General features: G+C 30.1%; 1 protein-coding gene and 1 pseudogene across 1 annotated transcript in view; both read left to right on the forward strand.

The window, feature by feature from the left end:
• LRRIQ1 (leucine rich repeats and IQ motif containing 1) overlaps positions 1 to 26,891 on the forward strand; it is a 179,506-nt gene that overhangs the window by 41,400 nt on the left and 111,215 nt on the right. The window contains exons 11-14 of the mRNA XM_025041086.1: positions 10,519 to 10,712; positions 11,244 to 11,371; positions 16,329 to 16,402; positions 20,519 to 20,612. Of these exons, the coding sequence (XP_024896854.1) occupies positions 10,519 to 10,712; positions 11,244 to 11,371; positions 16,329 to 16,402; positions 20,519 to 20,612 (490 nt within the window). The remainder of the gene's footprint in view (positions 1 to 10,518; positions 10,713 to 11,243; positions 11,372 to 16,328; positions 16,403 to 20,518; positions 20,613 to 26,891) is intronic.
• On the forward strand, positions 3,944 to 4,062 carry LOC112472462 (annotated as a pseudogene).

Consider the following 26,891-nt stretch of genomic DNA (forward strand, 5'->3'; position numbering starts at 1 on the left):
TACCTATTTCAGTATCCTTGTTTCTATACAACATGCATGATCCTGAAGGACTTTTACATTAAAGTTAAAAATCTCAAATGCAAATTAGCATGTATGTACAGAACTGTCAAACATATCAATTGTGCAGCTAAAGGAAGTTGGTACTTACAACACTTATTTAGCAAAAACCTTCAGCCTAATTTAACATCTTTGGTTGGCCTGTTTCTTACAGGAGAGTTCCCCCCAACTCCCATGATAGGAATGCTTTATTAGCCCATTGGCTCATTTCTGTGGAAGGAATTCTTTGAAATAGATATTTGTAGAAAGTATATCCAAATGCTAATTTTGCCATGGGCAAGGGCCCTTTGACGGATAAACATGCTTGGCTTTAGTTTTGTTCTGTTGGACCTAGGAAACTTTTAAAGAGGTAATAAAGAATATATTGAAGCAGTAAACTCAAGAATATATAAGCAATCCTATATTATATTTAAGTTCTTTGAAAGAAACTTAAATATTTTGGGGGTATTTCTTTTGTTTTTTTGTTTTGTTTTGTTTTGGATGGGAATGGAAGAAATATCAGAAATTTTGATTGAGAGAAAATCATTTTCTTAGGTATGTTGAGGAATAATGGTATTCTAAGGTAAGGCTTACTGTAAGTCTATTTTGCTCACTTCTCACCCTTCATGCGACAGCAAAGAATTTATAAGATTGAAAGAGGAAAGATAGCAATTTATTCTAATTTTGCTTCCAGCTAGATTCCCCCTTTTGATCTAAGTGCATTGACTGGACCAAATTACTGTTTAATCAATTGTTTATAGACTTTTTTCAAGTGTATGTTAATATCCTATTCTTCCTTCAAGGTTTAGCTCTAACATTTCTCTTTGAAGCCTCATTTGATCAACCACAGTTATAGTTGTTAAATTCATTGCTTTTATTGAAGATAATTGTTAAGGAACAATAATAGCTGTCATTTTCAGTACCCAACATGTGAAAGTGTTACATAAGCTACTTTAAAATATTATTTTTAATTCTATCAATAACGTGAAATCACTCCCACTCCACAAATAAAGGAACAGAAACTCAAAGAAGTTGAGTAACTTGTTTATATTCGTACAGCTAGTTTCTATAAACTTGCCTATTTCAAATATGGAATAGGCATGTTTATGAAAATTCAGGATTGCCTGCCATGGAGTTTATTCATTTTTCATTATACTCTACTGCCTGTTGATCAAATGGGGTACTGAACAAGTTAGCATTCTCTTGGAGAACATTATGTACATGGCTCTTGTGATAATTGTAGATTGTACATCTTTATTCCTATAGTTTTTTGTTTTTTGTTTTTGCTTTAAATATTTTTGAGGCCATGCTATTTGGCATGTACCAATTTATACCTGTTACATATTTCTTTTGAATTGACAATTTTATCACTTGTAAATATCCCTTTTCATCTGAAGTGAAGCTTTCTGCCTTAGTCTTCTGTGTCTGATGTAACCAGATTTTCTTTTAGACTCAGGACTCTTTAACAATCTTAAAAGTGATTGAGAACCTCCTTCAAACAGCTTTCATTTCTGTAGGTTATATCTATCAATATTTACTGTATTAGAAAAAATAAAATTGTTTTTATTAAGTTATTCAGAGCTTAAGATCATAAAGCCTTTGTATTCATAACAGTTTTATACATTAAAACTATCTTTTAAATAAAAAGATATAGTGAGAAGGTCATTATTACACGTATTTACAAATCTGTTTAATGTTTTGCTTCATACAAGACATTTAGATGTCCATATTTTCTTCTGCATTAAGTTTGCTACAATATCACACCTCATGTAACCTCTGGAAAACTCCACTATATGCTCTTGAACAACTGAGGATGAAAAAGACAAATAATGTCTTAGAATTATTATGAAAGAAGTTTTGATTCTATGGGACCTTTAAAAGTATCTCTAGGAGGTAGAGAGGGGTTCTCTGGACCACACTTTGAGAATCACTGTTTTAATGTTTACATAATTTATCTTTTTCTTTTCTTTTACTTACAATATTTCTACAAGGTCTATATTACCAGTGACATATTATTGTACTATTCTTTTGGTTGTTTGGAATGCCTTATGACATTGTTATTTTATAAAGTCAATATCATTTGGATTTACCCACTTTTTTAAACCTTTACATTGTTTTTATTTCATCATTCATCTATGCTATTCCTGCTAGTGTAGGTCTCCTGGAGATGAATTCTTTCAAATTTTATTTGGTTAAGTATAGTTGTAACGTAAATACACACGCATACATACGTGTGTATATATTTTGAAATATAGACTCACCAATTGGTGTGCATTCTCTGCATTGTGACTATATTCTATTTTATTCCAGCTCTTTCATTACTTAGGTTGATACCTATCAACCTAATTGTTGATTCATGGAACATAATTTTCTTTTTTCCTTTTGAACATTTTTTTTTTGTCTATTGTTTTCATCACTTTACTCTGATGTTCCTACTTGTGTATTCACCTTAGTATTCATCCTAATTCAATCCATTGTGCTTCTTAAATCTGTGGCTTGGCAATCTTTATTCAGTGTTAAAAAATTGAGACATCATTTCTTTATATATATCTATAAATATACAAAGAGATCTATAGATATATATAAAAAAAAAGAGATCTAGATATATATTTTTATATATTATATATAAATATGCATCTCTATATAGAATAGATTCTATATAATATCCTATAATTTCCTTATATCCTACAATTTTCTTATATTCATAATTATACTCATAATTATTTAATATTTCTTTTGCATCTCTGTGCATCACTCTGGATGTTTTATTATGACTAATTAATTCACTAAATCTCTCTTCAGCTGTGTCTAACAGAATGTCCAATCCTTGAAAGTCTTGTTTATAATTGTTATAGTTTTTCAGTTTTAGAATGTTGTTGCTGCTTCTTTTAGCATTAACATTTGACATATAATGTGTAAATTTTTAATTTTAACTTATATTTTATTTAATGTGTTCAAAAAAGTTTTGTTAATTTCTGTGTCTCATAACTTCATTATCTGGATTCCCTGTGGATGGTTTCTGTTTTCTGTTGATTTTCTTGGTTTTCTTATGGTGTAATCTTCTTGCTTTAATTTTTTATTATTTTGAAGTCGGAAAAAAACAAAATTTGAGGCTATGATGTTATTTTCTTCCAGAGGTTTTCATTGTTTGGAACCACAAACACTAGTTATCTCTGTGCAGCTAAATGGATACATATATTGCTATTGAGATTATTTAAAGCTGGGCTTCAGTGTCTTGGGAGCCATTCTATACTTGGATTACTGTGTAGGACATGGAGGTCTCAACCAAAAACAAGATAGGGATTCATTAGGCCTGCTACTCTGAAGAGAGCCCTGGAGACCACATTTTGACCCCCTGGTGCTACAAGCTACTTTCCCAGAATTAATGATATGGTCATCTCACTTTTTCTAGAACTTACCCTCTTATTCTGTAATATTATTTTAGTTCTTTAATATCTTGAGCATATATAATTCTATTTCATTTTTTTTCTTATCAACAGAATAATTGTTTCTCATTACCTTGTTCATCATTACTGTTAACAGAAAGCCTGCAGTACATTTTTTATCTCCCCACCCCGTCTTAGCTAGACTGGTATAGTTTTTACCCCCTTGTTGTCTCTTTTATCTCAATCTATTTGATAGCTACATATTATTTTAGGGGCCACTACAGAAATTATAAAATGTGCTCAGTTTATCTCATCAATTCATATCTGTACTTCAACTTTTCCAACTTATGTGTGTTTGTTGCTCAGGATTTTAAATGTATTTTTATTGAACTCTTCAAGGAATATATGTGGTGATTTTATACAGGCAAAGTGTAGTTATATTTGCCTGTAATTATTGCTTTTATGCCCTTTATTCTCCTTTTATTTAAGATCCTGATATTGATCCTTTAAAATTTTCTCTAGTCTATGACCATGCTACCCTGAACAAGCCTGATCCTGTCTGATCTCGGAAGCTAAGCAGGATTGGGCTTAGTTAGTACTTGGATGGGAGACCACCTAGGAAGACCAGGTGCTGTAAGTGTAAATAAATAAATAAATAGATAGATAGATAGATAAATAAATAAATAAATGAAGGATTGTATAAATAAATAAATAGATAGATGAATGAATGAATGAATGAATGAATGAATAAAGGATTGTAAACTGACAAGGTCCTTGCAATCTGTGAGGTCAACCAAGGGTTGCTTTGCCTAAAAAATAAAAAAATAATAATAATAAAAATTAAAATTTTCTCTAGTAATAAAACTAGTTGGTGGAAAATTCTTCCAGATTTTGTTTATCCATAAATGTCTTTGTTTAACATTCATATTTGAATCATAATTTAGGTGTATGTTTACAAGTTGAAGTCTTTTTTTCAGTAATATGCAGATATCATCCCATTACTTTTAAACTTTCACTGTTATTAAAAGTTAGCTGTCAGTTACATTTCTGGAAATTTTAAGGGCATTTTCTATGCCTTTTTCAAGTATTTTGTGTTTGTTATTGCTGTTTATGCACTTTTACTTTGCTGTGTCTCAGCATGGATTTCTTTTTAGTCATCTAGTCATCCTGCTTGGGGTTTAATGCAATTATTGAATATGTGGCTTGCACTCTTTAATTTTTTCTGGCTACTTGTCAGCCATTATCTCTTCAGATGTTTTTTTCTTACTCATTTTGTACTCTGTTTCTGAAATATATTAGATCTTCTGATGCTAGCTTTTATATTTTCTATGTTCTATCGTCGGTCTCTCTTTGCTGTCCTTAGATAATTTCTATATATCTATATTCGAGCTGACAAATTCTGACTTGCTGTTAATCCTGGTCATTGAGTTTTTAATTTCAACTAAATCTAATGTCTATGTGGGTCTGTTTTTTCTGGAATTTGTTGTTTCTTCTAACTCTGACTTATGGCATGTTATTTTATTGCGTATTTCGTGTAACATTTTTTTTTTACCTATTAATTTCCCTTGGAACTTAAAACTTTGTGATTATTCTTAAGTATGGGATGAAAGTTTGTTCTTTAGAGAGAATTTTTCAGATGCCAGGGAAACATAACTAATGTAGAACATTTGTACTACATTTTGGAAGGAAGTTTTATGATCATAAAGTAAATTTGAGCTGTAAATCTATGGGAGAGTCAACTTGTGTTTATTACTTTAAAGGAGCTATCCACCCCTCACCCACCTTTGCTGAATACTGAGATTTGAGACAGAGTTTAATTTCCCATCCTCTGGTTGGATTTAGTTGATCAGGCTTCCATATTTATGTGGGATTGTCTGTTATTCTTGTCTACTATAGGTGAATTTTGAGTTTTGTCTCAAACTGTGAGGCTATAGAAATTGATCTTAATACTCATCAGATTTAACAAATTTTCTCACACTGGAAACTGACTCTACTGTTTTGTTTACTTCTCTTTGCTTACTGTATTTATTTAGATTTTGGGCTGTGAATTCTTTACTTTCTAAAGAACTCATTTGGAATCACTTTTTAAAATGTAATGACTTTTTAATTATTTTTAGCAGTATAGGTGATAAGGCTATATCTACCTGAAATTTCTGAAAATAGAATTTTATATTTTTTTCTGAGTAACTTTTAATCTACACAATTAGTACATGCTTATTGTCAAAAATTACATAAAATAATAAAATAATAATCAATAATCCAGATATAGCCAGCATTGATGAACTTTTCAGATTTTCTATCCATTTTAAAAACCACTACTGTGATATCATTTTGTAATTTACTTTATTAATTTAATAATACATTTTGAATATTTTTACATATAATCTTAAAAAAATTCAAGTTGTACTCCTCATGTAAGAGATATCCGAGCAGAGATTCTGTCTATATAATTTTTCTATTTCCATGAAAATAGAATAAAATAGAATACTTATACTGTCTCCAATTGTTTTTTCCCTCACAATGTTTATTATTCACAGCAAGACTTATGACTTTATATGTCCTTTAGCAGCATTAGATTTGTATGAAAATGGGTCAGTACCTGTCCTTTTTGCAATAAGTGCTTCTTTCATCTTTTGTTTGTCTGAATTACATAGTTTATTAGCTCTTTTTACATCTTATATTTCAAAGATGGATGCTACATTTCCTGAATTTAGAATATCTGCCAGTTGCTTTCGTACATAAATGAGAATATAGCTGTGCATTCTGTTTTTAAGTCACACTATTACTTGGTACTTCGTGGACATTGCTCCACTGCATATGTGATATTGTGTGTTACTGTAGTAAACCTAGAGGCTAACTTAATTTTTCTCTCCTTATAAATGATTTTGTCTAGATACCTGAATAACATTTCCTTTGTCCTTGATCACTAACTTAACCAAGAAACATCTTTTTGTCAATAAATCCACATCAATTTGTCTTGGAATGTAATGTCTTCTTCAAACTACAGATTAGTTATTCTTTAATTTCTGGAAAATTTTGGTTTTTATATATTTGAAAACTCTTTTTGGTTTGAATCTATTTTTCAGTCATAGATGACTCATATTTTGGGTGACTTTTGTCTATCTGTCATGTCTATTAATATTTAATTAATTTAATACACGTATTTTTATCTTCTCCACATTTTATTCTCATTGTGATTTTCTCTGCTTTTCAGGGAATTCAATCTTTAGGTCTCTGTTCTATAAATGTATCTAAATTATTTATTCTTTCATAGTCTATTTTGGCCCATTTGTTTACCTATATTTGTTGTTTTAATATTTTTGAATTCTTACATTAAACTTCTTTAAATGTTCTTCCATAGCCCAAAGCATTTTAAGTGTGTTTTCTTCTTTCTCATGTTTTCTTCAGACTAGAACATTTACTATATTAATTATGTATTGTTGTGAAGCAAAATGCCCTAAAACTTAGAATTTAAAACCACAAGCATTTATTACCTCATATTTTTGTGGATCAGGAATCTGGGAGTGGCTTAGCTGGGTGGTTTTGGCTCAGGGTCTCTCATGAGGCTGCAGTCAAGCTCTTAACCAGGACTGCCTTTGTCTCAAGGCTCAGCGAGGATGAAAGATCTACTTCCAAGCTCTCTCACGTGGTTGTTGGCAGACCTCAGTTCCACATATTTTTTAGATGACTTCTTTTTCTTTTCTCTTTAGGCTAATTTTTAGGTCATATAATAAATATTTGTTGTTTTTTAAAGCATATCCACCCTTGTTGTTATATTTAGGCCAGTGTTATAGAGATATTACCGAATCATTTTTTTACCATTTCACGGAATTTCCTTTAAAACTTTCATCTTAAAATCTAAGAAGTATGACCTCCCATCTATGTACAGAGTTCTTCCATTTTGGCTATATAACAAACCCTTTTGATGGATTATAGAATCAAGTTTTCCCAAGTTTTCTTTAATTCAACAACCATTCGTTGGTGGGGGTGGTCAGGATTAAATACAGAATAATAGTTCTATTCATTACTTATTCTGACATTTTTTCAAATATATTGTTTTTTTAAAAACTATTACACAGTACATTCTCATTAAAAAAATGTGAAAATAAAGAAGTATAAAACGTAAGCAGTGAAATTTCATTTCTCTGCCTACATTTTTCCTATTTTGTAGGAGTTGTTCACAGTTGCTTACAAATCAGTGAAGATCTTGTTTTACACAGTACAATTATAGATGTGTAGATTTAGATTCAGGTATACTCAATAGTTAAAAGCCTATGTATGTAACTTTTACATACAGTAATATAAAATGGACATTCTTCTCTGTCAGACTACTACATATTGAACATTATGTGTATTCATTTTGTAGATACTCCATAATTTATTAACTATTTCTTTGCTCATATACATTTATCTCCATTTATTTGTTTTTGAATAATGTGGCAAAGAATCTATTATTTTATAGTTTTGTATATATCACTGTATAATGGATTCCTAGAAGTAGAAATGCTCAGTCAAATATACCTCTATCTGGAGCTGAAATCATGGTAATTTAAGCAGATTGGACCCTCTAACAGATTGTAGAGAGTAACTTCACTGTGTATTGATTGAAAATCATGTTGTCTTAATATTTGAAATTGGTTGATGAGCTTCATTTTATTCTTCGTAGCCAAACATGTCACATTCTGATCGTTGTTTCTTATGTATACAGACAGCCCTAAGGTAGAAGCATGTGTGGCATGTTCAAGGAACAGCAAGGAAGTCAACATGTTACAGTGAGCCAAGAGAAGGGGACAATAGTAGGGGCTGAGTTCAGAGACAGGGTTTTGTGGGCCATTTTAAGGACTTTGAAGGATCTTCTCCACATTAGCATATATCTGAAAAATAGTCTACATTCATTATCTCTACTTTCACTGCACTGTGGCTTCTAAATTGATTACTCCATTAATACCCCTAGCAAAAGCTGCTGCATCATTGCCAAAGCAGTGAATTGTTTGTACTCTTTTGCCCACTCTGGTTCACACTGTTGACCACAAATAATTTAATGTAAATAAAAATGCCTTCGATAATTGTAAATTATATATTATTTTTATTTTTACTAACCACTATCATCATCTCAGAATTTTATTAGCCTTTTCCTCTCTTCCTCTTCCAATTGCTCTCTTGCTTTATCTTTTTTTTTTTTCAGCTTATTATGCCAAATCTTTTACCTTTTCTCAGTCTGTAACCTAATATTTCATTCTTGATTTTTTTGTGTGTGGGGGGTGACCTTCGAAAAGTTTCACAAATCTATTTTCTACTCTAAATGAGTTAATAGAAAATTCTATTTCTGACGAGCTCTGATAAACTTAAGAGCAATGTGCATGGCTTTTAAAATATTGAGCTTATAAAAGTAGATTGCTTAAGACATTTAAATATTTGATAAATGCCATTTTAAATTACACAGCTACAAATTAATATTAATTAGTATTTTTTTCTGCCTAGAATGCATTTATCTGTTTCAGTTGGTTAATTAATGTTTATTAGATATGATCACAAGGCATACTAAACTCTAAAGTGTTTTTTATTTCAGCAGACTTTAAATTACATTGTGGCTAATATATATTTACTATTACATGTGACATATTATTTATATTCCCTTGAAATTGATAATATATCATTGATCTGTTATTTCACCTTAGTCAGTTATGTTATAGGGCAGAACAATTCACTCCCCAAATAACATCAGATAACAATTTTCTCTAAGTTATAATCGCTAATTTACATTACAGGAAAATACTAGTACACCCATTCTAGATAGAACTTAAAAATGTAAGATTACTGCCTGAAATTAAATTTCAGTCTCTTTTTTCTTCTATGGGTCTTCTATGCATTTTCCTACTACTCTTAGACATTTCATGAATTATTTCTCATCATAAGAAAATTTAATTTGGGGCATAAAAACATTTTATGAGAAATAACCATAACATTGTTGTTTTGACTCAAACTATTACTGCAATTTTGACATAAATTTTTAAATATGTCTCTATGAAGTATTTTTATAATATACTAATTCTATAACTTATCTGATTTTTTTTAGTTTTCAATTATAGTTGGTATACAATATTATATTAGGTTCAGGTGTACAACACAGTGATTAGACATTTATATAACTTATGAAGTGATCACTCCCATAAATCTAGTACCCATCTGCCACCATACCTAGTTGTTACAATATTGTTGACTATATTCCTCATGCTATACTTTATATAGCACGACTATTTTGTAACTACCATTGTGTACTTCTTAATCCCTTCCCCTCTTTCACTTATCCTCCAACCCCCTTCCATCTGGCAGCTCTCAAAGTATTCTCTTTATCTATGAGTTTGTTTCTATTTTGTTTGTATATTTTATTTTTTTATATTCTACACATAAGTGAAATCTTATGATATTTGTCTGTCTTTGTCTGACTTATTTCATTTAGCATACTGCCTTCCTCCTGGTCCATCCATGTTGTTTTAAATGGCAAGATTTTATTCTTTTTTATGACTAATATTCCATTATATATATGTACCACATCATCTTTATCCATTTGTCTATTGATGAACGTTTAGGTGCATTTATCATTACTTCATTGATGTTAATATGGTTGCACTTACTTTATCTGGGAATCTAAGGTAGGTGTCTATATGGTAGGAAAATGACATTCTAATGCTATATATTCAAACTTAACTAAAGATACAAAATTCAAACCCTTGAAACAGTTAAAAAAAATTTTTTTTAAAAAAGTGGTCCTTTTATTTATCCTTTATTCCATTGTAATTTGAAAATAAAAAATTCAATGCCCAATGTATGACTTTTTGTATTTTGTTCAATTTTCAATTGATATATAATTCTGTCAATTAAAAATATATCTCCCAGGTACAAGTTTAAATGATAGTACATTTTACACTTACACATTTTTCACCAGGAATTTGATCTAAGTCTTCATTGGTAATTAGAAATGTTGAGAAGTATAGATGTATAATTATTTAGAAAAAATAAGATAAAAAACCTGAAACTTTCCTTTAGAGTCTGGAAAAATTATGATACAAGTGATCATGGAAATTTTTTCTTTCAGGTGGTTTAGAATATCTGAAAAATCTTCAGCAACTTGTTGTGGACCACAATCAGTTAATTAGCACAAAAGGTCTTTGTGATACTCCTACCATAATATATCTGGATTGCTCACATAATCATCTTACCGAAGTTGAGGGTATTGAAAATTGTGGATTGCTCCAAATACTGAAGTTGCAAGGAAATTATCTAAGTGAGGTAATTGCTTTGAATTGATTGGTTTCTGTAAATAATGCAACACTTTTCTTTTGATAGAAATATCAACCACACATTTTAAAAGCAATTTTGACTAATTTTTCTTTGTTCTCTTTGCTCATCAGCCATATGTGATTTTGTTTACTTTAAACTATTACATACTTTTCTGTATTTAAAGAATGTTTGTCATAGAATATTTTCTAAAGAAATATAATTTAACATTAGTTTTTTTATAATACCAAAATATAATAAATCATAACTTTTCAGTTATATTTCAGTATATAATTGGACTAAATTCTCTATCAGGAAATTCTAATTGATATTTTTCATGAAGTACCTTTATAAAAGAAATTTCTAATTGTGAGATTCTTAGAAACTTTATTCATACTAAAATCCTTATAACGTTATACTTTGATTTATGAGATAGTTTACCAGAATATATTCGTTGTTTTGGTAGGATTTATATTTTTAAATTTAGTTAAATGATAAAAATATTTTGCTTAATATAAGCTAAAGACCTAAATTTAAATATAGCTTCCATCCTTGGAGAATCACGTTCTACTAAGAGAACTATACTTGGATGATAACAGCATTTCAACTGTGGAAGCATTTTCTTCATATTGGCTGCCTTTACTACAAAACCTGACTCTCTCTCAAAACAGGTAAAAATAAACTTTGCTTAAATAATGAATGCAGTGAATGATTACTTAAATGTGTGATTTTTTATAGCAAGTAGAAGAAAAGCTAGTTTTTTTCCAGTAATTTAATGAAAGTGCATAATAATAAGTTATAAATATAACTTTATAGAATTTAAAAATTAGTATATTGACATACCCTTGAATTTCAGTAGACTTTTAATTGTCTGTTACCCTACTCTTTTATTTCTTCTTAAAGACCCACTTGCAGAAATCTCTGAGGGCATGTTTGTTTATATTTGTAAAGAACATAGTCCTTTAAAAATAGAGGAGGTAGTTAATTTAATTCAGAAGGATGTCTCATTCTCTCAAATGGTACTTATTAACTCCTGGAAGAACGATTTTTAATCTGCTCTCTACTTGCATGTCTTTTTGTAACTTTTAAGATTGATGTAAATTTGATTTCTCGAAGGATATAAAGTAAAACTTTAAAAAAATACCTTAACATTAAATTGAGATGGATACCTGCCACAGAAGATCCATTTGAAACCACCAAACATCTGGATCTTTGCAGAAAATAACTGTCTGAAACCAAAACAGGAGCACAATGTGTGTATGTCTCCCTCTGCTTAATATTTCATTGAGACCTATTCACTCTAATATGATTAATTTGCTCATGAAAGGCACATGGAGTAGGAGAAAGGGAACCACCTTTAACAAGAAATTTCTTCTTGGAGTTAAACAATTCTTGCAAAACAAGTGAACAAGGACAACACAATGTTAATATATGTACCCATTTTTCCTCCAAAAAAATAAAGTTTTCTCTCAATCTCTGCCGCAATAGTGCTCATCCTTTGAGAATGGATGTCTCAAATGATTTAACTTCCACCTATTAAACTATTCCACTATTTAATAAATCAAAAACTGAATCTGTATTCAAAAATTCCCTCAAATTGTTTTAATCAGATCTAAAATATAAAAGGAGATTTGACTTTAAAAGGACGTTTATTCCAGATCCAAATCATTCAGACAATACTGTTTAGGTAATTTGGGCTATCCACAAACCCATTCGATCTTTTCATGATATTTCCAGATAAGAAATAAAATTTTAATAGAAAACTTAGCAATGCTTTGGATATATGCAATAAATTACTCAGTAATTGATGTATCTAGCATATATCATTGAAATGGATCTCAAGCTACGTTGATAAACATAATATTTTAAAAGATTAGAAATATTTAAATCAAAAACTTTTTTGACAAATAATGCCTTTAATTATTTTGGACAACTTAAATCATCAAAGAAATATTCTATTTTTAGAAGTTAAAATTAATACTAGCTGAGACATTTGCCCTAATCAAACTGATATGACTAGAGGTGATAAGTTTCTATGACTAGAAGTTATATAAACTAGTTTATTAAAAATTTTTAACATTGATAACAGTAAACGAGATACTAAAAACAAATAATACTTATTTAGAATTTTGTTTGCTTAATCTTATGAAATTTGGACATTGAGGTGGTGTTGGCTATTTTGGGGGCTGCAAAACTGAGTAATATATGTCCTTACCCTCAAAAAATTCTTAAGAATAAAAGAATTTAATCTTTTGAACTTAACTATATAAAAAAGAGGCAAAATTATTATATAATATGTGCTTTTTGGATTTTTTAATAATACTGTCACTTATATTTGAATATAGTTTTTGTGAGTCTCTCAAAGTTCTTTGCACATGTAGCCTTCTACCATTTCTGAGAGGATGAAGGGAGAAAGTCTGAAGGAACCAGAGAAATGTGATCAATATGATTAGATATATATAATATAAAATTATCTTCTAAACTCATAGTGAAAAATAATTTTCAACCTAAGATTTTTCACAATAAGTTAATACTGTTAACTGTAAAAACTACCCATCTTACATTAATCTTATATGTGCATTGACTTTTTCAGAACCATATCAGTTTGGGTAAAACCCAATGTCAGCAGATCTAGGTTTGAATTCTGAATCTATAATTTATCTGTCAGTTGATATTGAACAACTAACTCTCTTCTCACTGAACCTCACTTTTTTTTCCATGTGTAAAAAATAAGGTAGTATTCCCTACCTTACCTATTTTATGGGATTTTAATGATGAGCCAAAAGGAAAATGTATGTGAATACATTTTATAAACCTGAGAAAAATTTTATAAATATGATATTTGGATTTGTGGCTGGTATATCTTTTAAATTGTTTATATTTTCCTTTTAATTTTTGATAGATATTTTCATCACAAGGAAGAAATTATGTATCCATATGCTTTTTTTGTGAACAAATGAAATACATATAAAGAATGATACTTAGTACATATTGTTCGAAATACTTGTTTCATCCTGACTTCTGTTTTAAATTTTCATTAGGACATGTGACTGTTTTAAGTTTAACTCAGAGGCGTTCTAATTGGAAGACTCTCCAGCTTCATAAGCCTTTCTATTTCCAGCGAGACTCAAAGTAGGAGCAGAAAGTGGAAACTATTAGCCATTGGCTGCTCATTGTACAAATCTTTTGCTTTTTTTCTTCTTTGAAATTTATATCTTTTATATGCCCAGGGCTAATGTGACAAGGTCAAATGGTATTAGGTTTTCACTAATGTCCTTTGTCTTTCTGGTTTGAATTTTCTTAGAAAAAAATATAGAGAGAATGTCAGTAAAAAGGAAAAGTTCTGGAGGTTTTTTTTTCTTTTTCTTTTTCTTTTTTTTTTTTTGTAAGATTCTACTATTAGGTTTCTACCATCCTAATGAATAGTCATAAAAGTGAACAAATAGCCAGTTTTCTTGATTAACATTTCCAAAAAAAAAAAAAAAAGAATATGATTCTAAAACATGACTAGCTGAAAAGATAAAATTTCAATATTATAAAAATATTTGGTGAAAAATATTTCCTTACTGGGATTGATATTTGCACAGGAGATTTTTGTTTTTAACTCTAAAATGTATTGCTTATTTTTACTTGATGTTGTCATATAACCTATATGTTACTTATATGTTGACATATAACTTAGTAGTTGAAAACATGAGATATTCTGAAAAGATAAAAACTAATCAAACTTTCCAAATCCTTTTAGTAGAAGGACAAAAACTTAATGTAAGAAATATTTTAAAGGTAGAAAATAAATAAGAATATTCTTGTTAATAAGTATATTTATTAGAATTATATATTCACTTGAAGAACTTTAATTTCTTGCTTGTATAATAATCTAGAACATACCTGAATAGGGTATGTCATAATATTAAGGCTTAAATCCACTAATTATATACAGACAATGTTTTAAGTTTTTTTTCTTCTTTCTTTTTTTCTTTCTCTTTTTCTGTGTACATGTGACATTTCAGTAAATTTTACTGTTAAGGAGTATGTGTACAAATAATTAAGTGTAAGTATAAATGTAGTACTCAATATTTTTTCACTTTTTCTTTTATTACCTTTGATTTTTCCTCTTAGAATTGATTTTAAGAAATAGTGTTAAGTAATTTCAGTATGAATAGTAATATTGTACCTAGGATTGGCTACATTCAGATAGATGTTCCAGCCCATTATTGAGTCTATATTTTTCATCAGTAGTATCTTTTTTTTCTCTGATAATTCAGAATAGGATAGTACAAGAGAGGAGACAAGGGCAATACCAGGGTTAGTTTTGTGCCAGACCCATGAGGCCTCCAGTCACAGTATGTAAGCTTCTGACCTTAAAATAATAGTATATATATTTTTTTCATAGCAGGGATCTGTTAGAAATAAAGATGTAAAATTCTTTTCCAGGACAACTGGAGGGACAGTATTTTAAAAAAAAAAAAAGAAAGAAAGAAAGTAAAAAAAACTGGAAATTAATGCATACTTTTTTTTTGAACCAAAAATTCTCCTTTAGTTGAAACATATTTTGAACATTTATGGAATTCCAACATTTATAGGGTAAATTAGTTCAGAAAACTTTTGTATTTGTGATGTAAATATATTTTACAAAAAGGAAATTTTGTCTTATTTAAAGATTTAGATTAGTTGGTTTAATTTTTATTTCCAAATATCCAGAGTAATGTGATATTATGTTCAGAGTAAGTGTAGACTTGTCTTAGTTAGAAATGCAATTCAACCTAAAGTTAATTTTTCCTTCATAGCTTTTGTTTCCAATGATGTGAATATTTTGAATATTGTTTATGTTCCTTGCTTTAGTATAGGTTTTTAATGATAACTTTATCTTTAAAAATGATAGAAACTTGTTAAAGTAGTAGTTTATTGTTATTAGAATTTGAATATGCATGAATTAATGAAGATTGATTTTAAATGTAAATCTAATTCTACCAGATTTGTCTATTCTAAAATGTTTTACTTATATAAAACATTTTCTATTATTGTGTTTCTTGGATGCATATTTCCAATTTAGAAATGACCCAATGTAACTTTAGATACTTTCTTATAATTACTTTCAATCTAGTAAACATAACATTTCTCAAATTAAAAAAAAAAAACTAATGACTCTAATTAGCTATCCTGTCAAAAAGTGAAAATAAATATTTTTATGATTTTACCTCCTAATGTTTTAAGTTCTGTGTTTGATGCAGGAAAAAAATATGTAAATAATATAAAGTCTCTCTAAATTTTGCCTTATACAAAGACAAATCAAACCAATAACAACAAAATACCCACTTATTTTTATTAAATATCAAGTACACATTAAAATCCATGATATTTGTGATTGAAATTGGCAATTTCATGATAATTTCTTTTTAGAAATGATGATAAATTTTCCATTATAGAATGCTTAAAATTTTATAATTATTAAAAACTTAATTTTAATAAGTACTATTGATAAATGTCATTATAATTGTATTTAGTTATATATAACTGCATATTATTATAAATTGTGTTATATAAATGTATAATTATATAGTAAATTCAATAATGTTAAGGACATTACAATTAAAAATTTTTATGAATTCTGTTTTTTTTTGTTTTCAGCTTGACAAAAATAATACCGCTTTTTCATTTTATTTCTCTGGAAAAACTAGATGTCAGCAACAATTGTCTTTCTGGTAAGTTGAGAATAATATGTAATTTTAAAAAATAGGCTTTTGAGTTTCTGTTCCGAATATGATAAGGGGTTGTTTTTGATAGATGTGTTAATGGAGTGTACAAGTTACACACACACACACACACACACACACACAATAAGGCATAAAAGAAGAAAAATGTTTTTCTCTACCTTGAAGTCTTAGTCTGAAAATTAAACTGACAAATGACAAACAGAAGAAAAGAATAAAAGTTTTAATTGTTTTTTTCATGTATGTTGGCATTACCACAAGAAGAATGAAGATCCCAAAAAGCAGTTAGAATTAAACACTTATAGAAGTTCCTCAAAAAACTAAGAATTGATCTACCATATGATCCAGCAATCCCTGTACTGGGTATTACCCCAAAGATTTGAAAACTCATGTCTGAAAAGATATTTGCACACTGATGTTCATAGCAGCATTATTCACAGTGGCCAGGACATAGAAGCAACCGAGGTGTCTTACGATAGATGACTGACTAAAGAAGCTGTGGTACATATATACGATGGAATATCACTCAGCCATAAGAAGAGATGAAATATTGCCATTTGTGACAACAGTATTACTCGGCCATAAGAAGAGATGAAATACTGCCATCTGCAACAACATGGAAGGACCTTGAGATAATCATACAAAACAAAATAAGCCAGATTGAAAAAGTTGAAAATCACATAATATCACTTATATGTGGGATATAAACCTAAAAGCAACAAATGAACAGGACAAACAAACAGAGATTCATGGACGTGGACAATGGACTAGTGATTATCAGAGGGTAGGTGGGGAGGGTAGGGGTAGACGAGGGAAAAATAAATTTAAATCATTTTTCAAATAAATAAATAAATAAATAAATAAAAGAATTAAACACTTATGTAGTGAGTTGTACAAGGGTAGTAAATCGTGAAAATGTGACAAGACAAGGGTTCTTGGGCTAAGATAGTTAATTGGATGGAGAAGTAACTAGGAAATAAGAGATAGTTTAACAGGTTTGTACGCATATCTCTTAACCTCTACTTCCAGTCCTTGTTGTTAGAATATCTCTTTCTTCCTGCATCTTTCACATAAGAATTTCATGTTCTGCTTTAAAGAAAAAGAAGAAAGGAAGGTCAGAGCATTCTCGTATCTGCTGTTTTTTAAGTTCCATTCTGGCATTTTGAGGCTGTGTGTTTTTAACTCCTTCAAAGACATAGTGAAATAATTTAATTAAAATTCTTTCTATTTTTAAAATTATATTCCTCCCATACCTTTCTGGTAGACCTGAGCAAATGTCATAATGATATTTTAATTTAAAATTTGTGTCTTTTAACTATGAAATGAGTATCCTAGTGAAGATGAATAAACAAACTTGTCTAATTTGACTCCTAGTAGGTATAGAGTAGATGCCAATTAAAAATAAAGAATGATTTGGTTGACTAATAATGAATTGATTTGGTTGACTAATCCCTCCAAAATTTCCCCATCACCATTCCCAATCAATACCCTCATAGAGAAAACTATAGTTTTAATTCGTCACCATAGTTAATTTTGACTGTTCTACATCATATTAATGAGATCAAAAAGTACATTCTCTCTTGCCTCCAGTTTTCTTTGCTGAGTATTAACGTGATATTCCACCATGTTGTTTACATCAGTAATCTGTTATTTTTTTTAATTTTTATTTTTTGCTGAGTGTAGTTCCCTGTATGAATATAACATATATGACAATTTGTTTATCTATTCTCCTGTTGATTGATATTTGAATTGTTTGCAGTTTGAGGCTACTATGATTATAAAGTTCTTATGGAAATTCTTCTACAAGTCTTTTTGTGGACATAATGTCTTCAGTTCTCTTGGGTCAATGCATAAGAGAGTAATTGCTGGATAAAGAGTAGGTGTATATTTAACTTTATAAGAAACTGAGAAAATTGTTTTCCAAAGTAGTTGTAACATTTTACACCCCCACAAGCTATGTTCAAGGGTTCCAATTGCTCCATTCTAGAGAATGTTTAGTATTTCATTGTGTTATCTTATTATGGTTTTAGTTTGAATTTTCCTGTTTATTAATGATATTGTGCCTTTTTACATGCCTTTATTGATGATTTCTGTATATTCTTTTGTGTCTATTCAAGTGTTTTACCATTTTTTAAATTTCATTATTTGCTTTTTTCTTATAGATTTGTATAAATTCTTTATATTTTCTGGATAAAAATTTTTTGTCAGATATGTTTTCTAAATATTTTCTCTCAGCCTTTTTTACCTATTAATTTTATTAATGGTATCTTTAGATAAACAGATGTTTTAAATTTTGACGAAACTTAATTTATTATTTAAATAATTATTGTCTTTTGTGTCTTGTGTGATATCTTCCCACCTGCAGATTGAGAAGATGATTTTCTATGCCTTCTTGCCTTCTTATAGAAGTTTTGTACTTTTAATTTTTACCTTTGATCCTATGATCCATGTCAGATTAATTTTTATGAATGCTATAAAGTAGAGGATGAGTTCAGGTTTTATATGGATATCCAGTTGTTCCAGCAACATTTGTCGACCAAGCTTTTTTCATCATTGAAATACTTTGGTGTCTTTGTCAAAAAATTGATTTATATTTGGCTAGTTTGGATTCACTTTTATTAATTGTTTTTCTCTTGTTAGGTTGTATTTTTCTATTTTTTATATGTCTAATGATTTTTAACTGTATGTTGAACATTGTACGTTCTGGACATCATTGTCTTCTTTTTAAAGGATGTTTAATTATGGCAGACAGTTAAAGTATTGTCTGGGCATCATTGTCTGGGCATCATTGTCTTCTTTTTAAAGGATGTTTAATTATGGCAGACAGTTAAAGTATTGATGGATAATTTTGTTTCTGTCAGCCTTAATTTTATTCTTTATTAGGACAGGTCATTTTAGTTTTCAGCTCTTTTTTTTTTTTTTTATTAAATGTATTGAGGTGACATTGGTTAAGAAAATTATATAGGTTTCAAGTGTACAATTCAATACTATGTCATATGTATATTGTATTGGGTGATCACCACCTAAAGTTAAATTTCTTCCCATCACCATATATTTTACCCCTTTTTACTCTTATCTACTCCCCCTCAACTTGTAGTGCATGCTCCTACTCCAGGGCATTGTCTGCTCTCCTAATTCTCAGTCTTTCTGGATTTTAGCTAAATCTCTGAGATATTCAATTAAATCTCATCCTTGCTGGGCTGAAACTTCAGTGTCTTTCATTGCTGCATGAACTTTAGTGTCATCATTCAGTTCTTAGCCCTACAGAAGTGATCTCTGCTAGGTTTTTTAGTCTTGCCTTGCCTATGTAACACCTAGCCCTCATCTAAGGACCTGAGGTTAATCCTCACATAGATTTCTTCAACTTCCTCCCTACCAACATATACACACACAGCTTCTTTTCAGTACTTTTTACCATAAATTGCAGCTTCAGCTCTAATCTTTGCCTCCTCACTCAGCAAAACAGCCTCTTTGCTTGGTCTCCACTTTCCTGCCCTCAAGTAGTACAATGCTTTTAGGCAGAAAACCATTGTGATTGTAGGCTCATCATGTGTGTTTCCCTTCTCTCAGAGTTAGGCTTAAAAACAAGTATTTCATACATATCATCCAGTTTTATGATTGTTTTCTGTGAGATAGCAATTCCAACACAAATTATTCTGTAATATACTCTAGATTGACCTACTATTTTTACTTTTGAAAGTTTAATAGGTCCATGTATCTGTTTAAGTGTATGTTCAATTTTACCATTTATCATATTACTTTAGATTTTACTTTTTCAGGTTTTGTGTTTACAGTCTGGCATGAACTTTTTATAAGCCCTTTACACATATTATTTTATTTAATTCATACCCTATGAGATAGGTATGAAACTGAATCATAAATCAATTATATGATTTACATAAGTTTACATAGCTGTTAAATAGTATAAATATATATTCTGACAGCAGAGTCTGTGTTTTCAATACAGTCTCCTTTTAAAAGTATATTGTTTTCTGTAGAATAATTTTTATTTTCTTTAATTCCTAATTAAATAAAATAATTATTGATCTATGATTACTTTTCTTTATCTAAGATGTTTTTTATAATGATTCTTATTGTTTTTCGTAGATCTTACAAGTGCCATAAAGTGGTTTGGTGCATGCTATTCTCTGCGTGAATTGACTCTCACTGGAAATCCGTTCCTTCAAGAAATAAACTGGAGGTAAAAAATCATTATTGCACCCTATACACATACTTTGTTAAAGATGCAGAAAACAATTTGATTAAAAATTGTTCTGTATATACTAATTGCTTGGGAAAAGTTAATAAAAATAATTTTTAAAAGGTATTCAAAAGTAAAAGGTTTTATAAAAATAGTTTAAAAATACATTCAACCTAAAATAATTTTTGGCACAGGTAGGAACTAATGCAAATTTGAAATGATAATTCTGATTCATATCATTGATTATGTGACAATTTTAGTATGATGTTAACTTGGGTTTTGTATATAGAAAAGACATTTGTTGGGAATTACTTTTTATGAGTCATCTTAATCACAGGGCTTGCTACTTAAAATTACTTTTTTTCTACCAATAATTTAAATTTGCTTTTAATTTCTTAAAAGAGAAATTTGATGTCTGTCGAAGTATGTATTTATTATAAGCATGTGTGAATATATACCTCTCTTTGGAATACTCCAGTGACTAGATGTAAATGAAGAAAAATATTTTGTAATTTTTAAATAAACTTTCTTCTTTAAAACTTTTTCTAATCTGAAATTCTCATATCATTCACTATTTTCTCCAAATTGGTAGCATCTTTTTTACAATTAATTCTTTTTGAGATAATTTACATATAGTAAACTCTATCAGTTTTGTTTATGAGTATGAATATTGTGTAAAATCTATGACAAGCAAGGTATTGAACATTTTTATCAGCTCAGAAAATTCCTTCATGTGCCTTTGCTGTCAGTCCCCTCTCCTAGTATTTTAAAAATCTCTCTCTATTGTCTTTATGACTTTTGTTGTTTCTTACTTATTGTGTTACTACTTCCATTTTTATCTTCATTTCTCTGTCTCTGATATTTTTAGGATTTTCTCTTTATCAATTGTTTTCAGCAGTTTGATTATTGTATGTTTGGGTGTGATTTTTATATAGAGTTACTCTGCTAATGATTAATTGAATCTCTTGGATCTGATGGAAATTTTTTGGCTATTATTTTTCAAATATTTTTTCTGCCCCCTTCCTATTTTGTACTAGGACTCCAGTCTCACCAATGTTATACCACTTGTTATAGCCCATAGTTGCTATTATTCTGTTCTTATATTTATTACACTTTTTTCTTCTGTTGTACTTCACTCTTAATAATTACTGTTGTCTTCAAGTTCTCTGTGAATCTTCTCATCTATCTACTCTGTAATCCCATCCAATTTTTCAGTTCAAATTTCAGATATTGTGCTTTTCATCTTTAGAAGTTTCATTTATGTCTTTTTTTAACATTTGAAATTTCTCTTTTAATCATACTCATGTTTTCCTGAATCATCTTTAACATATGGAGAATACTTATAATAGCCATTTTTTAAATTCTGCTAGTCTATCATCTCTATTAGTTTGAGGTCAATTTTTATTATTATTTCTTTTTATTCTGGGTCATATTTTCCTACTTCTTGCATGACTGGTCAATTTTACTTATATTCTAGACATTTTTAATTTTATACTGTTGATGTCTTAATTTTTTTGTTCGTTTAAATAGCATCTATTTTGTCTCTGACATGCAGCAGCTAAATTGCTTGGAATTAATGAGATACTTTCAAAGCTAACTTTTAAGTTCTGAAGGAAACTTTTAGTCTAGTGCTAATTTAGCCACACTACTATGGTACTGACTTTCTGAGTATTCTCCCTGACACTTCTTATGTATTCTTTCAACTATGACTGATGAGAATTAATTCCAGCCCTATGTGGGTTCCTGTGATTTTTCTGCCTTTTGCTTCCCACTGGTTGTTTTCCTTGTACTTATATGGTTTTCTCTCACACATCCTCAGATCATTACTCATTTACCCAGGTCTAGGAGAACTATATCCCAGAATAGTGAAAGACTTACATATGTCCTCTTTGGGATTTTCTGGTGATGATTCTGGCCCAAATTCTTGTCCCTTTTAATGTCCAGCAGCATGCATTTGATAAATGGTTTAACATGATTTATTGTACATTTGGCATTTGTGCCATATCAAGTTATGGGGTACATCAAGGCAGAACAAGCCAAGAATAGACAAGGCCTGTAGCATAATTAGCAAGGTGAGTTGACAACATACTCAAGTGTAAAGAAAGGCAAACGTTTACTAAAATTCATATAGGAAAATCTATTTCAGGATCTTCAGAGTTTAGATGAAGTCAGCAAGTCCTATGAATTTGATCACATAATTAAAATATAATATTTATGAACAAAATATAGACAAGGAGGATTGAATGATTTAAAAAAGGATTGTCGTGACATTTGATTTTAAGGCAGAAGTAGTTGATTCCTTGCTCTCATTTGTTTTCCCTGTGATATGTGACCATAGTCAGGAAGATCCTGGTTCTGATGACTTCAGAAAGAACATTCCTTCTTACATAGGAATCAGTAATCTAGTTATGTTTAAAATTTTTATCTGATTCCGTCCACCTGTAGGACAGGATAAGTGAGTCTAGAGAATAGTCTCTGTTCTCTCCCTTGTCTGAGGCCACTGTAAACCTCTGACATACTTATCATATGTGCTGGTTTTCTGAATTTGTTAATTGGTCTTTGGTTAAGGAAATAGAAACATTTTTATACCAACTTGAACATCTGTGTAATTTGCTACTTGATAACTTGTGTATCACAGCTGAGTTATTGTCTTTGCCATAAAGTCTATTTTTCTTTCTTTTTCTTTAAAGCTCAGCTTTTACATCAATTTCTAATGTTATGCTGTTTTGGTTTTTTGGCGGGGAAACCTGGTATATATTTACATGTTTTAGAACAGATCTTGTCACTTTCTACTTAAGAAGTATGTTTCCAAGTATAATTTAAAATGCGTAGCATAAAGGAGAGTATACTCCAGTACAGTAATTCTCAGAGGTGTATCCCCAGACCAGCGACTACATCATCACCTGGAAACCTGTTAGTAATGCAAAATCTTGGACACTGTCCAGATCCACTTAATCATAAACTAGGCAATGATGCCCAATGTGTGTTTTAACAAGCCTGTGGGTGATTCGATGCATACTAAATTTTGGAAATCACAGTTTTTAAACAAGGACGTTCTACCCCTTTCCCATATTGTGTGATCCTTAACTTTCCTATGTCTCTGAATCATCACTGGTAAAATGAAGATAATAATAGTCCGTATATTATGGGGCAGTTACGAGAATTTAATGAGATAATACACATCTTTTCTTGAGAAAAATACCTGGAACATGGTAAGCACCAAAAATCTACTATTTTCCATTCATAGGCTAAACAGACTACATATCAGTTCTCAATCTCCAAGTGTTTAGTGTATGCCTACTATATGCAACCAGTGTCCTAACATGTTGGCCATTATAAAGGAAATTCAGTGTAACCCATTATTTCAAGTCATTTTTAATAATCTAGTTAGAGATATAAAATGTATGCAAAAACCGTGAAAACTAAAAATGATAGCAAACACTCACATGCATTTACTTTGTTCCCAGCACTGTTTTCATTTAATCCTCATAATATGCCTAGTGAAATAACTACCTAGTATCTCCATTATGTAGTTAAGGAAAATGAGTCACAAAAAGGGTAAATAAATTACCCAGTTTCACACAGCTAGCAGATGGATTCAAACCAGGATTCAAACTTGTGTAGTCTGGCTTCAGACTCTGTACTCTTAACTCTCAGATTTCAGTACCTGATATGTGTTAAGTGATTATTGTAGGCAATAAATATACTTCAGAAATTTGGAAATACCATCTTAATTTAGTGTGATGAGGAAAAACTGCCTTTGCTGAAGAGGCAAACTTTTAATTAAACCTCTAAAGTTTGGTAAGATTTAAAATCAAGTTAAAAGAAAAAAAAAAACACTTTTTGTCAAAGAAACATCCAAGAAAAGGAGGGAATGTGAAATATGAGGTCTGGCTCTTTTAGAAAGCTAATCTATTCAGGTGTAAAGTATGTATACTGGGAAATACCACTGGAAAGATATAAGAAATCAAGTACTTATCCTTAAACAGTATGTTAGAAGATGGGCTAAGTACCTGTACATATTACTTTACTTCATTCTCATTTTACAGAGGTATTACTAAAGCTCAGATACCTTATAATATGCCCAGCTATGATGTAAGTGTCAGAGAAGAAATTTGAGTTCTGAGCCCTGGAATTTAAACTCTATGCTCTATTATTTCACATAATGTATTACCACCTGATTTTATGGGCCTTGTATGCTAGGATAAAAAGTCTCCTTTATCCCGTGGTCACGGAGAGGGACTATAGCATGGTAGATATATGTATAGGCCTTATAAGTAAACTGCTCAGGTGCATATCTAGTTCCACGCTTCCTGTTTACCTTGCACAAGTCATTAGATTGTGCTACACAACAACAGACACAGAAATCTATGTGATTTAACACAATAGTTTATTTTTTGTTTGTATTATATCTAATGTGAGTTTGGCTTAATCTAAGCAGGCTCAGAAACTCGTGCTTCTTACATTTTGTGGCTTTGTGTCATGTAACTTCAATGTAACTTGATTTTTTAAAGTAGTAGATTGTGGTAGGAGAGAGGGAAGAAGACCACAGGGAAAACACAGCTGACATTTAACCACTCTGCCCTCAAAAGTAGCAGTGGTCACTTCTTTCATATTCTATTAGCCATAACAAGTCATATGACCAAAATCACTGCAAAGGAGGCTGGGAAACAGAGAAGAACATGAGTATCAGAGTACACTAACAGTCTCTGTGAGGACTAAACGTGTTACTGCATGAAAGCATTTTATATTAACTAGCATATACCACACTTGATAAATATTAGCCACTATTTTTAAAGAGCTATAGAGAAATTTTTAATAGTCGTGTGACAAGTAAAATAGTGTTTAAGGAAGTGTTTTAGCAGCAAAGTGATGAGATTAGGGGAAAGTGGCCAAATTAAATGTTATCAAAGTGTTCAGGCATTAAAAAGGGCAAAATTAAGTAGTAGAAGTGGTCCCAGATTATTGTACAGATCCTTTTACTATACAGCTAGATTTACATATTGATATCGATCTATTATAAATATATAAAAATATATATGTATATATAGAGATGTGCATATGTAACCTCATGTGCTATGTATGTTGTAGGCACCTGAAGTTATTTGTTAAAGTAATACAGTATAAAAAGGGCAAAATTAAGTAGTAGAAGTGGCCCCAGATTATTGTACAGATCCTTTTACTATACAGTTAGATTTACATATTGATATCGATCTATTATAAATATATAAAAATATATATGTATATATAGAGATGTGCATATGTAACCTCATGTGCTATGTATGTTGTAGGCACCTGAAGTTATTTGTTAAAGTAATACAGTAATAATTACATTATAATTTGTAAAAAGCTTGAAAAAATGCATGTTTCAGCCCCCTAATTTTTCTATTCAATTTATTCATTTTTATGTTGGTAAGTAAAAATATTATTTTCTATAAATTTACAATTTATGTTATTGTTGATTTGCAGTAATTAGCAATATTGGGAATTCTAAAACTAGAGTCCTCAGACTTCTAGATAATCACAGTGTTTATCAGATACTCCAACTTTCATGAGAAACTAATTTTAGGACAAAATACTATAGGAAATATCAACTATTAGTTAATATCAAGTCACAAGGGTATCAGGAATTCAATTGTTTAAATAATGTGTGTGTATATGTGAAAAGACCACCAAACCGTGTTTCCAGACCTTTCACCAGCTGGCTGAAGGACTCTTCTCATTTGGAACTGAAGCAGTCAAGGTCCCCACTAGCTCATGTTCTGAGGCTGTGCTGCTTTTACATTGGGAATTAAAGCAATAATCCCCAAGTTTGGGGTCCTCATTTCTAGGTTCCAGATTGTAGAGTGAAATTTCCTATACAAAAACAAGAGTGTAATTATGTGTAAAAGACTCTGCTTGGCAGGATATTTTTTTATAATAAAAATATCTGATGGGTTGTTTTTAGAGAGTTATCTTTCTTTTCCAAGATAACTTTATAGACCAAGTGTATAATGAGAAATAAAAATATATAGTCATGCCTATTATTCAGAGCAAGTTGTTTAGGGGCAATGGTTTTTCAATTAGGCGTTGGGCAAAAAAGACATAAATTCTCTTGCTGATCTCATATTAGTTTCCACCTGAACAGCTGCTGTATTGCCAGTTGCAATTAGAAACAAACCTATGTCCTGAATAATTTTTGAATTTATTTTTAATTTTTATTCATATGGAACATATACACTTATTTTGTTGATGAAAACATTCTCATGGTAAATATATTTATATAAATCTATTATAAAA

This window comes from Pteropus alecto, unplaced genomic scaffold, assembly GCF_000325575.1.
Source record: "Pteropus alecto unplaced genomic scaffold, ASM32557v1 scaffold76, whole genome shotgun sequence".
NCBI lineage: Eukaryota > Metazoa > Chordata > Mammalia > Chiroptera > Pteropodidae > Pteropus > Pteropus alecto.